We start from the raw sequence: 13,797 nt of genomic DNA on the forward strand, positions 1-13,797 counted from the left end.
CGATAGAAAACTATCACATTTTCAACATCCGCTGGCTTTGATAGTTCTCACTATGGCGCCAGAAATGTGTCATAGCGACCTCAGAACGTGACCTGTTCTTGTATTTTCCTGTAGCAATATGCCGATTACGGTAAGCCCACCATCTATTGCTAGGAGGTAGATATAACCACGTCGATAAATGAGCCGTCCACACTACGCACTGCAAGGCAGGCTGATTTCGGCAAGCCTGGGCTTCGAGGTCTTCCAAGGAGACATTGGCTGAAGAAGGTATTAACGCGCGTTTCCAGTTCAACCGACCCAATGAGGCTCACGTTAAGCACAGTGCATTATCGAAAGAAAAAGCGGCAGGTTATGTCAGCCTTCCGTTCACTCCTTTAAGGCGAAAGCGTTTAATGCCTCATTCTCACAGCGTCCGGCGTCCGGTCACACTATAGCTGTCAATCAAATGACGTCATCAACCGAAACCGAATATAACCGAAACTTTAGCCAGTAGCCAATAGCCAACATCAGCCAGTAGCAATGTCACTAGTAGCCAGTAGTCACAACTGCGGTGGTCTCGAACTGCGCATGCGCCGAGAGTGGCGCCACTGTCGCGTGATCCCTTTCGTCGGCAGACGCTCCTTGGCAGTATACGCAGCCGGATGCCTCCTAAGCGCGCTCCCGTTTCCCCATCAACGCAGCGCGAGCGCACAGAGGCAGTCAAAGTGTCACAGAAAGGATGCCTTGTCGCAGTTGTGACTACTGGCTACTAGTGGCTTGGCTACATTCTGATGTTGGCTATTGGCTACTGGCTAAAGTTTCGGTTATATTCGGTTTCGGTTATAGTGCTACCGGACTCCGGACGCTATGAGTATGAGACATTAAACGCCTGACATAACCCTGACAAACGCCTGACATTAAAAGACTGACATAACCCGCTGCTCTTTCTTTCGATAATGCACTGTGCTTGACGTGAGCCTCATTGGGTTGGTTGAACTGGAAACGCGCGTTAATAGCCTTTTTGGTGCACCTGACGCCTGCGCCCGGAAAAGTAAACTACGTCGGTGCTCTCAAAGTCTAACATAAGCGCCGCTTCGTGAGGCGAGCGTCTGGCTTACGTGCTATTATGAATCGATTATTGTCCGGTTACCAATGACAAACCCTCATGCTTCGAAAAATATAATGCTCTTTTGCCTCTGGGACTGATGACAGAATATAGCTACACGCTTTCCAAGTGAATGGCTGCCAACGAGGCCAGTAGGCAGCAGAGGCGCTCCGACCGATAACGAACCGCGCTAGCGCTAGAGACGATTTACTCTCGACCGCAAAGATCGGCGCACCGCTTGACTGCCTGACCGCAAGTATGTGGGTGTAGCCCATGAGATCGTAGGCGTCGAGTGAGACGCAGATGAGTGGTGCCACGCCCAGTTTGTACTGGACGCTGCCTGCCGCTCGCAGTGCCTGTTCACTGGAAGCCTTCTCCAATCCCTGCAAGTCCACGCCCAGAGACGTCAGCACGTCGCGAAGCTGCTCGTTGGTGGCCGAAGCTGGGAAACAGGCAGGAGAAAGACGACAGGCCCATGGTCAAGGAGACTGAGAGGGAAATGGATGAGTACTGTGTCGCGCAAGACATCTGCAAGGGGTTATTTCGGGTCTTATCAAAGATTGAGTCAAATTTGTTATCATAAAAATATGCGATAATGCTGGTCACCTGGTTCGTGACTGGCTAAGGGCAGCCAGGCGGACGAACTAGAGTTACCGAATTCGGGGTCAAGCCAAATAAGAAGACGAAACGGAGGGCGGTGCGTGGTAATAAGAAGGGGTGCGAGAAACAGCCTGAGTTCAAAAAGTCATGTGCACTTACGGTTTCTCCAATGGACAGTCTGTATATCTCTCTACGTCAAGGTAGCCGCCCATCTCGAGAAGAAATTTAAGTTTTTCTCGCTTGCTGTGACTTGCAAAAAGTTTTTGGGGTACAACGTCTCGCAATATTTTTCATCCCTACCTTACCTCAACTTGAAAGGGATTGGTCGATGAGAACGGAGAAAGGTAATTGAGTTTAATGACTTTCAAACATGGGGCATGGCTCTGATAATTCACTTAGGGGAACTTATGTTATGCGGATTATGCACAGAGCTCGAAATGATGAAAGGAAATTTCAAAACGAGCTACGTGCGGTGTTCATGCCAACCTTTTGGCCTCTATACAAAAGCAGCGAACCAAATACATAGCCCCATTTATGGAAAATCAGAACACGTCTAGGTTCACACACGATGTGTAGCCATTACTGAGGTTTTTCGGTAAGTACAGAAAACGGCATGAAGAGAACTCTTGGACATGACGATTTCCTACGGCGCCACCGCTGTGACTGCCGAGAGCAGCAAAAGGAAAGTGCGAAGGAAGAATAAGTTCTATGGCGTTTTCTCACCGTTCTGGTTGCACACCGTCCACGCCGTGTACAATGATGACAGGTTCGGTTCCTTATTACCTGCGCCGATGTGCCGACGACTATCGTTACCACGCAGCTCATCAAAGTTGCCAAGCCTAGGTGCAGCATTGAGCGAGCGCCAATCAGCCATTTTAAAGGGGCCCCGAAACACATTTTAAGTGCATCGTTTTGCCTGTTGGTTGCATAGAATGAGTTATAGTGATGCTATTAGCATCGGTCGTATCGCGTATACTGTGGTTTTTAATATTTTAATTAGCTCGCAAAAACAAATTCGGGCCGCTGACGGTGTCAGCATACAGTGGCGGTTTTTAGCAGCGGATATGACATCACTTAGTGCGAGCTTGATGATTGGACAAAGAGTATACTGCAAATTGCGTTAATAACTAGAGATACGTTTTGTCAAGTTTTTGTGTTTTATATTACATTAAAAAAACCAACTTGTTTGCCCTAGATAAAAACACTGTAAATCAAGTAAAACAAAAACACGCCACCAGAGGCACTGGCTACTTTTTGCATCGAAGAACTTTGCGCCTCTGTAAACATCCTACGACTTAGCACTAAACACTTATGGCTACTCTCTATGTAACTGACAGCGACTTTGCGGAATCGATCCTATCAAGCCATTGCAATCTATAAGTGTTCGTTTCGGTCTCAAGGAAGGATGCGTTCGTTTCACATTTAGTAGGCAGTGCGCATCGTCAGCTTCTGGAGGATCTCCGGGCGGTGGTGCCAGATGGCGCCACGTTCCCGTCAACAGCGCGCGCTGCTTGCTCGCCGTGGCCAACCAGCGCGCTAGGAGCGACGGGCGATGGTTGGCGGTAAGCAGTAGCGGTACGCGCTATGCTAAATGTGTTTGATACCTTGCGCAGGCTGTCACACCGTCGCAGTATCTCGCGCTCGAGTTCGGATCCATAAGGGAACGTCACTGATCAGTGTTCCCTTCTGCGCCGTCGACGTGACGGTGAAGCATCGGTGGGTCAGCTGGACGTTCACATGGTTGTAACCATGCAAACGGCGCTGCCAGCCTTGGCATGAACGAGTTACAGAGAACAGGTAACCATGGAGTGCAAACTTCCGCCACGTGCTAAGATAGGCTGTTTTTATTGGTCGCACTGAGTGTCGTCATTGGGAGAGTGAAATGGAAATGGGAAGCTGGGCGAAAATCGAGTTGAGGGCAGCAATTGTTTGCTTGTATTTTGAAATTTCTTCATTGAATAACTCCCGTTCCTATGCATCGATTCACGTAATTCTTTTTGAGAGCATCTGTGTGACAAAGAATCCATTTGAAGCGTAACCGGCATCCGTTCAAGCTTTGTTTCGCAGCCCCTTTAAGCTGTATCTAGGAGCGAGGTATTCCTAAAGCTATTGCTCGCGTATCTAATAACCATATTTTAAAGCGGAAATGAGATATCGGAGCCACAAAGAGGGTACAACGCAGCCCACGTGCTAATTTCCGACGGATTCCTTTCTGAGCGCCCCGGAAAAAACTGGTAGGATACGTGCACGAATTACATGCGCGAAAGGCAAAAAGAGAAGAAAGCAAGACACGCTACGAAGAAATCCTCGACAATAATTGCTGAGAATTCTGAGAAAGCAAACCCTTCCTCTGCTGGTTGTTTGGTTTACAGATCGATGCAATTTAGAAAATTTCACATGTTTGATTTACTCCTGCCAACAACAGCACATTTATCACAAATAAGAATGAAACATTTAACAACCATATGTTTTTGAATAAGCCTCTAGGTATCCGCCGTGAGATGTTTGGAGCTTATTCTTCTTTACTCCAAGCTTATCGAGGCACCTTGCTGACTGGTCTAAACATTGCTTACCGCAAGAGATTGACATGCTGTTCAGGACATCATGCGCACACATCTTCAGGAAAAGGAAATGGACTACAGAAGGGTCTTGAAATTTTGTTGCAGGAATGTGTAACACAGCAGTGAGAAAATGACCAGCCGAAAAAGTGCAGTCTACTGTGCTTAGTAACTGCGGACAAGATGACACCATTACTGCTATTTAATTTTTCCAGAGATAAAATTTTTAATCCGCTTCCGTGGTTCATTGACTTATCATGGAAAATCTATGAAACTCGCTTTGTGGCAAGACGTTATATATACGAGTTTCCGTAATAAATCAGCCGGAAGCTGGCGCCTGTGCTGACTGTGCATTTTTAAGTCTGTTCGAAGTCCCTCTCGCGTTGGTACCAATAGTTACGGAGTGTGGCCGCGCCCAAACATGTACTCATCACCATACTATAGGTGGGAGCTTCAAATTTATCACGTCACAGGAGCCGTGAACGTATTATTATGTGCACTTTATGACGAAATAGGCATAATATTTTCTATGAAAGAGTAACATAGAAATTTGCTGCACAGGAATAGCTAGCTGGGCAGGTTGCTACTGGTTCATCTTAAAAGAAAAACGTCGCCCTCAAACTGAACGGAACAAGAGACACACCAACACGGCATCTCTTCTTCCGTCGCGTCTTCGCGCAACTTTTTTCATTGTAAAATATGGAAAGTGTTGAGCGAAGAGAACGGGGCTGTGGTGGAGCGCATTTGGTAGGTACTCCCAGATCATGTATAGCGTCTAACCAATGTCCCCAAAACGGAGATTTGTGTACATTTACCTTGCCAATAATCGTCAAAGCGCAAAGCGACAAGTGCCTTTGTCCGCCCTAACGAAAATGCTTCAACTTAAATTGAGCACCGTGCAGTGGACTACAAACAGTAAAATGGAAGGTGAAACGTTAATACAGAAAGACACCAGAGTTGGTGAACAAAGGCATGTTAGTGATCTCCTCTTTGAAATCCAGACAAAGAATGGGAATGAGAAGGCCCTGTAATGCAAAGAACAGATAACTGATAATCACTGACGGTATCGAACTAGATTGCAGGAGAAGGCAAACGTAGTTGACGGAGGCAGACAGTCTGCTTCGCAGATGAAATTGGGGTGTTTGTCCGGCTGTCACCGCCATGAGCGCGGTGATCTCTGCTGATAGGAACAGTGAATAAATTGGAGGGGACAATTAAGCTACGCCTTATGGTTATGACGCGATAGCTTTAGTTGGTTACAGCCCTTATATGCGGAATTAGTCATTGTCTACTTTATATTTATGGATTCCTGGGTGTCCGCATATCACTCCTGGCGCAGTAGTGCAAAGATTAAGCGATGGCCCTGCCGTGGCAGGTACTGCCATCGGTGGGGCTTGTGCGACCCAGGTTGCTGCTCCCGTGCAATTTCTCGCGATAAGTCATTAATTGCCACCTGTCATGGTTGTCAGTGTGCTTACAGCCCGGTGGGCAGGTTGTAATGACGCCACAAGGTCACGTGACCTAGGTGGCCCACCTAGGTTGCTTCTCCGCGGATTTTTTCGTTCACAACGACGACACCGGAAATTTCCCACAGGGAAGCCTTAACGCTGTCGCGTTAAAACGTTGCGAGGCAGCGACAAAGGTTTATTAGCTTCGTTGATTTGACGATTATGCAGACCTCGGGAGCAAGAACGTCAAAACACTGTCACACATCCACTATACCGCCTGACATCGGCGGCCGCACCGTCGTATATCGCCGTCGTGCCGGCGCGCCGCTGCTATGGGTGGGAAGTACCAACCTGACCCAGGGTGCCCCGACTACCCTGAGAATAACCTTGGAGCGCATGGAGGCGCTCTCAGCGGGAAGCTAGTGCTCGGAATACAGCCAGAGCATCCGATTTCTACCCGTTACAGGTGCGATCGCCTCCCAGAACGCTTCAGAACACTCATAAACAAACGGCCGTATATACCGGAAATGATTGGACGAGTTGCCTTGCCGAAGAAGTTGAGGAGTTCACGATGACAGTGATCATTTTGAACGCGATAGCTTCAAGGATGCCGTTATGCAGAAAATCTGGCGGCCGTGTCGTTGTCGCCGGTGTTGCGAGCGAAAAAGCAGGTGGTCCACCTGTCAGCTACCTTACGTGACCTTGTGCCGTCATCACGACCTGCCCACCGTGGCAGGTGGCAGTTAAATTAGTTATTAGATGCGAGAGGTTCCTTTGGGTCTCACAAGCGCTACCGGTTTTTGAACAGCCACCTGTCGAGGCAATGGCGCATCGCTTATCGGCTGCACCACTGCACAAGGATTGTTATAAGGACTCCCAACGATCTATGAATGCATAGTAAAGTTTACCAATTCCACATATACTGGCATTCCCCATTAACGCTCTCGGGTCGTAACTTTAAGGCTGAGCTCAATATTTATCTAGGCTTTCTTGTTTTTTTTTTCGTCCTGCATTAGTGGCCGCCACTGGGGATAAAAGGGAAGTAAAAAATGGGGTGGAGGGGACAGGCACTCGGCTATAGCGAGGCACGTCAAGTTCCCTCACCGTCGAGTATTTTCCGAGCGGCGTCTTCAATGGCCCCAGTCATGGCGTCAGCGGTGTCCATGTAGACGGCCGACAAATCAGGCAACGCACGACTCCAATCAGCACACACGTACGCATAAAAATTGTCACAAGGGTCGCTGGCTCGATCCTTCAGAACGTCAGAGAGGAAGCGCCCTGGATAAGCGCAAAGTGCCGTTGCATTGAAAAGCCATGTATAACTTGTTTGTTTCATTTAAACCAGTATTTTTCCTGCCTTCTATTAGTCGCACAAATATTGCATGTCAACCGCTTTATACGATGAGGCAGCGTTACAGTGTGCAAGCACTTTTTTAAGGTAAGTAATTATACGAATCGGCAGTGTTTATCACTGTACAGCATACCTGTACCTTGTTTTTTATGTGAAATTTAAGCTGCGTTTTCTTTTGTGCAAAGTGAACTGAAAAAAATTCTTCCAGTTTACTCACAGAGCAGAGAGATTATTTATTTTCAAACGGTAATATTATTACTATTTTATATCGTTCTTTTGTATTCGCTTCATTGTTCTTCTTATTGATGCCATACCACCAATGTCTGATGCAGTATTTGTGAACAGTGCGCTGTCTACAGATGTGGGCAACTGAGTTCCTGTGACCCATTGTGACGACTTGAAAGAAATTTTGGCGAGGAGCACTGTTATTACTGAGCAAACGCCATGAGTGCAAAAACCTGCAACGCGGCCCGTGCATACTACTTGAGCTGCGCGTGCCGTGTTTTGCTCGCTTGCGAAGTAGAGCGTATCCATATAAGCGCTAACGTTCGCAAAGAGAAAAGCGAAAGGTGGAATTTTGTGTACCTTTACGGCTCTTAATGTAGCGGCCGACTTCTTACTGAAGTAAATAATTTTGTTAGGTGGTAATTTTAAAAAAATTGAATTTAAAAAAGACTTATTTAAAAAACTCATTTGAAAAATTTAATGATGTATCAGTTCCTCCGTATATGACCGAGTGCATTGGCACTCTTTTTGTGACCTAATATTTTATTGTTTGAAAGGAAAAACAAGGTCTGCCTGCCCTAGACAGCCAAAACGTTTAGTTTTTGACAACAAGATGTCGAGTAAAATGAGTTCTCGCGTAGATAGTTGCTCACGGAAGAGAGAGAAAGAAAAGAACAAGAGTGAGTGCGACTTGCCTTCCTGTTCGCAGAATGAGGTATTGCAGTACATTTCGCCGGAGAGCGAGATTGCTGAAAGTAATAGAAAAATCTTTTATCACTTGTTTTTCTTGTTAGAACTTGAGAACAGGGTATGTTGCAAATTTGCATGTAGTTTCATCGGATGAGAGATAAGTTAGAGGAGTTGGCGCTCAGTTGTACCCTACTCATTTCTTACATTGACTTTGAAACGCTCTGTTTTTTCATTCGATGAAAGTTGAAAGGGTGCACTTAACTGTGGTTATTTTTATAAAGCGCTCAGAGTGGACTGTAGCTGCAATAAAACTTGAGTCCGTGATTTAGGTGTGGCACAAACTGCAGGAAAAATGTACAGTAAAGCGGTTTTGGCTTCGAAATTCTAATCATATATATTCTGTCCTGTGGTCCGCCACCAAGGAGGGATGGAGGAGAATAGCATTAACCAGTTTTTGCTTACTTTTTTCTGCACAATTTTGGGGCGAACGAGCTTCATGTTTTAACACATTACATTCGATCCTATTAGAATAGCATCCAGCTTTCATCTAATTGAATTACGCATCTTAGTTTCATGGAGTGATAACAAAATGTAACTTAATAAACTACGACGAGAAAAGGTGATGATGCATATTTTTATTTTACTAAATTATGGCATCAGTCTTCCGAAAAATATACATGCTCAACAATTCTGAACAAAAGCATTTTTAAACGGGCAGTAGTCAGTGAACGCAATTTTTTTCATATATTTCCAGATTTTACTATAACAGTCAATATATTCACAGATCTCCCCTCGGCAGGCTTGCATTTGTTTGTTATTAATGTTTTAGTTATCGGCAAAAAAGATCCTCATTGGTTCTTTACGGCAGTCTTAACTCCTTGATGCGAGCGATGGAAAAACTTGAAAAGATTTTTCTACATATCGGAACAATGTATTGTTACCTTCAATGATTCCATAACAGTACCTTACCATACTCGTATACAAAATTTTTGTCTCTAGCTCATTCGCTATTTATAGCCTCGTGTCAGCTGATGTCAACATTGTGAAAGAATACCTCGAATTGCTGTGATTATCATCCATGAAAAATCCAATTACAAGCGTTCAAAACATTTAAGAAGAAAATCTAAATCCCTTCCTTCCGAAGGACTGCGTCTGCTGCCGTATTTCGTCGCATCAGTACCTCTACACTAGTGTTGTGCACGTTACAAAAAGGAAGCAATCGTTTAAAACTGCATTTACTTGATCTGAAAGTTACAGCCCATAAAAAGTAAACAAACAGTTAGAAAAGCTACTGTTGTTTTAATAACATTGTACAAATATACATGGACCAGAACAAGCTGGTGCGTCTTACTTGATCCACGATCTGTGGTACTACATGTGTTCATAATTTCACATGCAGTTGTTTTTCGGAGTTTTCTTGGGTATTTTATTCCACGCTTACTTAAAAACACATCAGTAGCGACACTGAGGAGTGTATGCCATGAGTACGCTCCAGAGGGAAGTGCGCTGCTTTATGATACGAACGGTTTGCGCACCACCTTGAAATTACGCAAAACTCCCAGCGCTGTTCGTACTGTGAGCGGACAAAGCCCAAGGTCACTAAACATGGCATTCCGTTGTGCCGTCGTGATAAAATGCGAAGCGCGGAAAATGGGGCGTGCTACAACAGATTTTGCCACCGAGTTCGGGTTCTTGAAGCTTTGCCACTCGTTGCAACTCGTGCACGGGAAAAAAATTTAACAAATCATTAGCAATAAATTACTGAAAAAAACTGGACTACAAAAAACGTCGGAGAAAATGTAGTTCATTACAATTAATAAATTACTTGCAACTCTTTTCAAGTATTCGTTACACTTATATTGGGAATAACAAAATATTGTCGCGTCAGTCCTCAGTGACGCTGATGCGGGCGTAAACAGTCACAAATGAGGTAATAAACGACTCTTGCTAGCTGGCAGCTGAAGATTAACAAAAGTACTTTTTCTACCGGAAAGTATTTTGGATGGCGTGTAATCAGAAATATAAACAAAAGCAAATACTCGAAATCATAAAACGTGGTATATGCTACAACTTACTCGTTCGACGTGATGGCGTCATCGTTGCACTGGGGATCGTGGAAGTAATCTGTAACGACAGGGAAATATATCAGCACAGTGCATATTTTAATAAGTATTCTATTATTTCACCATCAACATGGAATACGTGATGGTTGAACAGGCAAAGGTAGGTAAAAGCGGGGGCTTATTACGACATACATGTGGAGAAGGCAAACTATCATTGAAATAAATGAAATCATAGGGAAAGGTTTTCTTTTTCTGTGGGGTTAATCAATGGAAAATAAGTAGTGTAATAGAATTTTGCCCTGAAGGTAACTAATAATTATAGAAAAAAAACGACCAAAACCCGCGAGTGGAATTCGAACCCACCCACTCCACATGTCACGTGCCTTGCTCTGCAAATTGCGTCGCCCACGTAGTTCAATTGGCAGGACAATATACGCGACATGCCGATGTCGCGGGTTTGGATCTTACTAGTGGCATGCTGTTGTTTTTCCTTGAATTTCTTAAGCAGTTTTCTTTAAGACAAAAATGATTACAATACTAGTTTCATTTCACCGACCCCAAGAAAAAAAAAAGAAATATTTTCCTATGCTTTCCTTGTTTTCAATCTGCAGACGGAAAACACGTCTTTCGAGCGGTGGAAGGCGCTGCTGACCAGCGATAAACCGGAATACCAACGGGCCCTCATACAACAAGTCCGCAGGGCAGCTCAAGCCAGTGGAGTCGTGGAATGAGGACCCCACCCATAACCTCGCACAACACCCTTCCTTTTTAATAAAGTTTTCTGCCTACTCCTCCTTGATTTCAGTAAGTGTTTGTTTCCTTCATAAATACTTCAGCGTGTCGGTTTGAGATCCCGTAATTTTTTGCATGTTAAACCAATTCCCCCAGACTGTAACATAATGTTGCTAATGCAATGTTTGTGTCCATAGCACGCGATAAAAGTCATGTTAGACGCTGTCTTCCCGCAGTCATATCGCGCCTATAGCCGTGAAGTTTCATAGGCTGCTTTGACAGTTGGCATCCTAAAAGCGATGAAGAGGAAACTAGGCGTAGGCTAAAATTAGATGTATGCGTTAATAGACAAAGAGGGCAACGTCATTAGCAATGTGGATAACATAGCTAAATTAGCCCAAGAGTTCTACACAAACCTATTATGTAGCCATTATAATCAGGACGTCAAAGAGAGAGGCAGTCGCCCACAGCAATAGGAACATGCCGCCAGTAAAGAAAGAGGAAGTAAAGAAATCCTTAGGAGCAATGAAAAGGGGAAAAGTAGCTGTGAGGATCAGGTAACAACAGATCTGCTGAGGAACTTTGGGGGGATTGTGCTAGAAAAACTATCCACCGTGCACACGCAATGCCTTATGACCTCAATCACACCAGAAGTTTGGAAGAATGCTATCATCTTAATTCTTAAGAAAGGAGACGTAAAGTGCTTGAAACATTACAGGCCGGTTAGCCTACTGTCCGTCGTCTACAAGGTATTGAAGGTAATCGCTTATAGAGTCAGGACAACATTAGGTTTCAATCAACCAAATGATCAGGCAGGCTTTCGTAAACGAGAGTCAACGATAGACCATATTCACACTATAAATCATGTGATAGAGAAATGCGCAGAATATAATCAACGCCTATATATAGTCTTCATTATATACGAGAAAGCGTGTGGCTCAGCGGAAACCTCAGCAGTCATACATGCATTGCTGAATCAGGCTGCAGAATGGACCTAGGTAAAAATACTGGAAGATATCAATAACGGCTGCAAACACAAAATAGTCCTCCATAAATTCAGCAATAAAATTAAAGTAAGGAAGGGCGTCAGGCAAAGAGACAGGATCTCGCAAATGCTATTCACCGCCTGTTTAGAGCAGGTATTCAGAGGACTGGATTGGGAGAAGATTCGGATAAGAGTTAATAGAGAATACTTAAATAATCTGTGATTCGCTGATGACATTGACTTGCTGAGTCACTCAGGAGATGAACAGCAAATCATGATCAGTGAGTTAGGCAGAGCAGTACTGTATGTCTAAAAATTATTATGAAGATTACCAAAGTAATGTTCAACAATCTAGGCAGGGAACAACAGTTTACAATTGGCAGCGAGGGGCTGGAAGTGGTAAAGGAATACGTTTACTTAGGGCAGGTAGTGACAGCTGATCCGGATCATGAGAGGGAAATAACTAGAAGGATAAAAATGGAGTGGAGCGCATATGGCAGGTTCTCTCAGATCATGACTAGCAGTTTACCAATATCCCTCAAGAGAAAAAGTGTAGAACAGCTGTATCTTAAGCTTACCGGTAGTTACCAATGGGCAGAAACGTGGAGGCTAACGAAAAGGATTCAGCTTAAGTTAAGGACAATGCAGCGAGCCATGAAAAAAATTGATAGGTGTTACTTTAAGAGACCGTAAGCAGGCGGAGTGGGTGAGGGAACAAACGCGGGTTAATGACATCCTAGTCGAAATCAAGTGGAAGAAATGGGCTTGGGCAGGGCATGTAATGCGAAGGCAAGATAGCCGATGGTCGTTTAAGCTAACGGACTACATTCTATGAGAAGGCAAGCGCAACGAGGGGCGGGAGAAATTTAGGTGGGTGCATGAGATTATGAAGGTTGCGGGCATAGTGTGGCCGCAGCTGGTACATGAAGGTTAATTGGCCAGACAGGAGTGAGTCCTTTGCCGCGCAGTGGGCTTAGTCAAGACGATGATGATGATTGGCGAGGCCTTTCTCCTGCAGTGGTTGAAGTCCGGCTGATGATGATGATGATGATCCGCGGTTTGTGCAAGAACAAAGAAACAGCCAGCGAGGAGCCAGTTGTACAAGTTGGACGGTGCTGTACTCTCGGCCTGCTCCTTTCTGCAATTGTGTACCCGCTGCTTGTCTTCTTGTTGCACAAGAGTGATGTCACGCTGTGCGGCAGTTGCAGGTTATATTTTATTAAAGATATTCCGAATGTACTTTATGAAACTGATATGAAAACGTCGGCGTATAATTTTTGCTTCCTAAAGTAAAGGCTTGGAGGAAATACCAATGAATATGCTGAACTTTGCACATTAGGTAGGTAGGCAAACCTTAATCAAATCAGAGGAATGTTTCTTGATGCTTGTGGGTGGGGTCCTTATTCCAAGGCTCCACTCACTTGAACTGTCAGACGGACCTGTTTTATGAGGGCTCTTTGGTCCTCGGTATTTTGCACTTTAAACACCATTAGCGCAGCGTATTGTTTCTGTTCTTTCTCTTGGGACCATCTCCTGAATTACCTAACTCTACCGCGGTGGCCGCGTTTCGATGGAGGCGAAACGCAAAAGGCGCCCGTGTGCTGTGCGATGTCAGGGCACATTAAAGATCCCCAGGTGGTCGAAATTATTCCGGAGCTCTCTACCATGGCACTCCTTTCTTTCTTTCTTCTTTCACTCCTGTCTTCCTCTCTTCTCTTACGGCCTGGTTGAGGTTTCCACCCAGAAGTTAGACATTTATCACGCCAATTTATTTCGTCAGAAACTACTAATTTTAATTTTTTTCCTGTGCTGACGTGGTTTTAGTTTTACGATCGGATTTAAGCGCGCTCTAAGTAATACCCAAAGGAGCTTCAATGTCGATGGCTATACGAACACGCTCATGGTTACCTCTTTTCCCACTGAAAATTGTCAATCATAGAAGATAGACGCCTAATGCATACGGTCCCCTGAAATGAGCAGAGACATATCTTTATTCAGTACCTAGAAAAACATATGTTCGCATTTTAGACTGCAGATTGGTAGAAAGTTCAAGACAGGACG

General features: G+C 44.7%; 1 protein-coding gene across 1 annotated transcript in view; it reads right to left on the minus strand.

Moving 5' to 3' along the window:
- LOC144124059 (uncharacterized) overlaps window positions 1-13,797 on the minus strand; it is a 91,434-nt gene that overhangs the window by 34,126 nt on the left and 43,511 nt on the right. The window contains exons 13-16 of the mRNA XM_077656730.1: window positions 10,032-10,080; window positions 7,962-8,015; window positions 6,795-6,968; window positions 1,336-1,526 (exon numbers count right to left, since the gene is read on the minus strand). Of these exons, the coding sequence (XP_077512856.1) occupies window positions 1,336-1,526; window positions 6,795-6,968; window positions 7,962-8,015; window positions 10,032-10,080 (468 nt within the window). The remainder of the gene's footprint in view (window positions 1-1,335; window positions 1,527-6,794; window positions 6,969-7,961; window positions 8,016-10,031; window positions 10,081-13,797) is intronic.

The sequence above is a fragment of the Amblyomma americanum genome, chromosome 3, assembly GCF_052857255.1.
Source record: "Amblyomma americanum isolate KBUSLIRL-KWMA chromosome 3, ASM5285725v1, whole genome shotgun sequence".
Classification (NCBI taxonomy): Eukaryota; Metazoa; Arthropoda; class Arachnida; order Ixodida; family Ixodidae; genus Amblyomma; species Amblyomma americanum.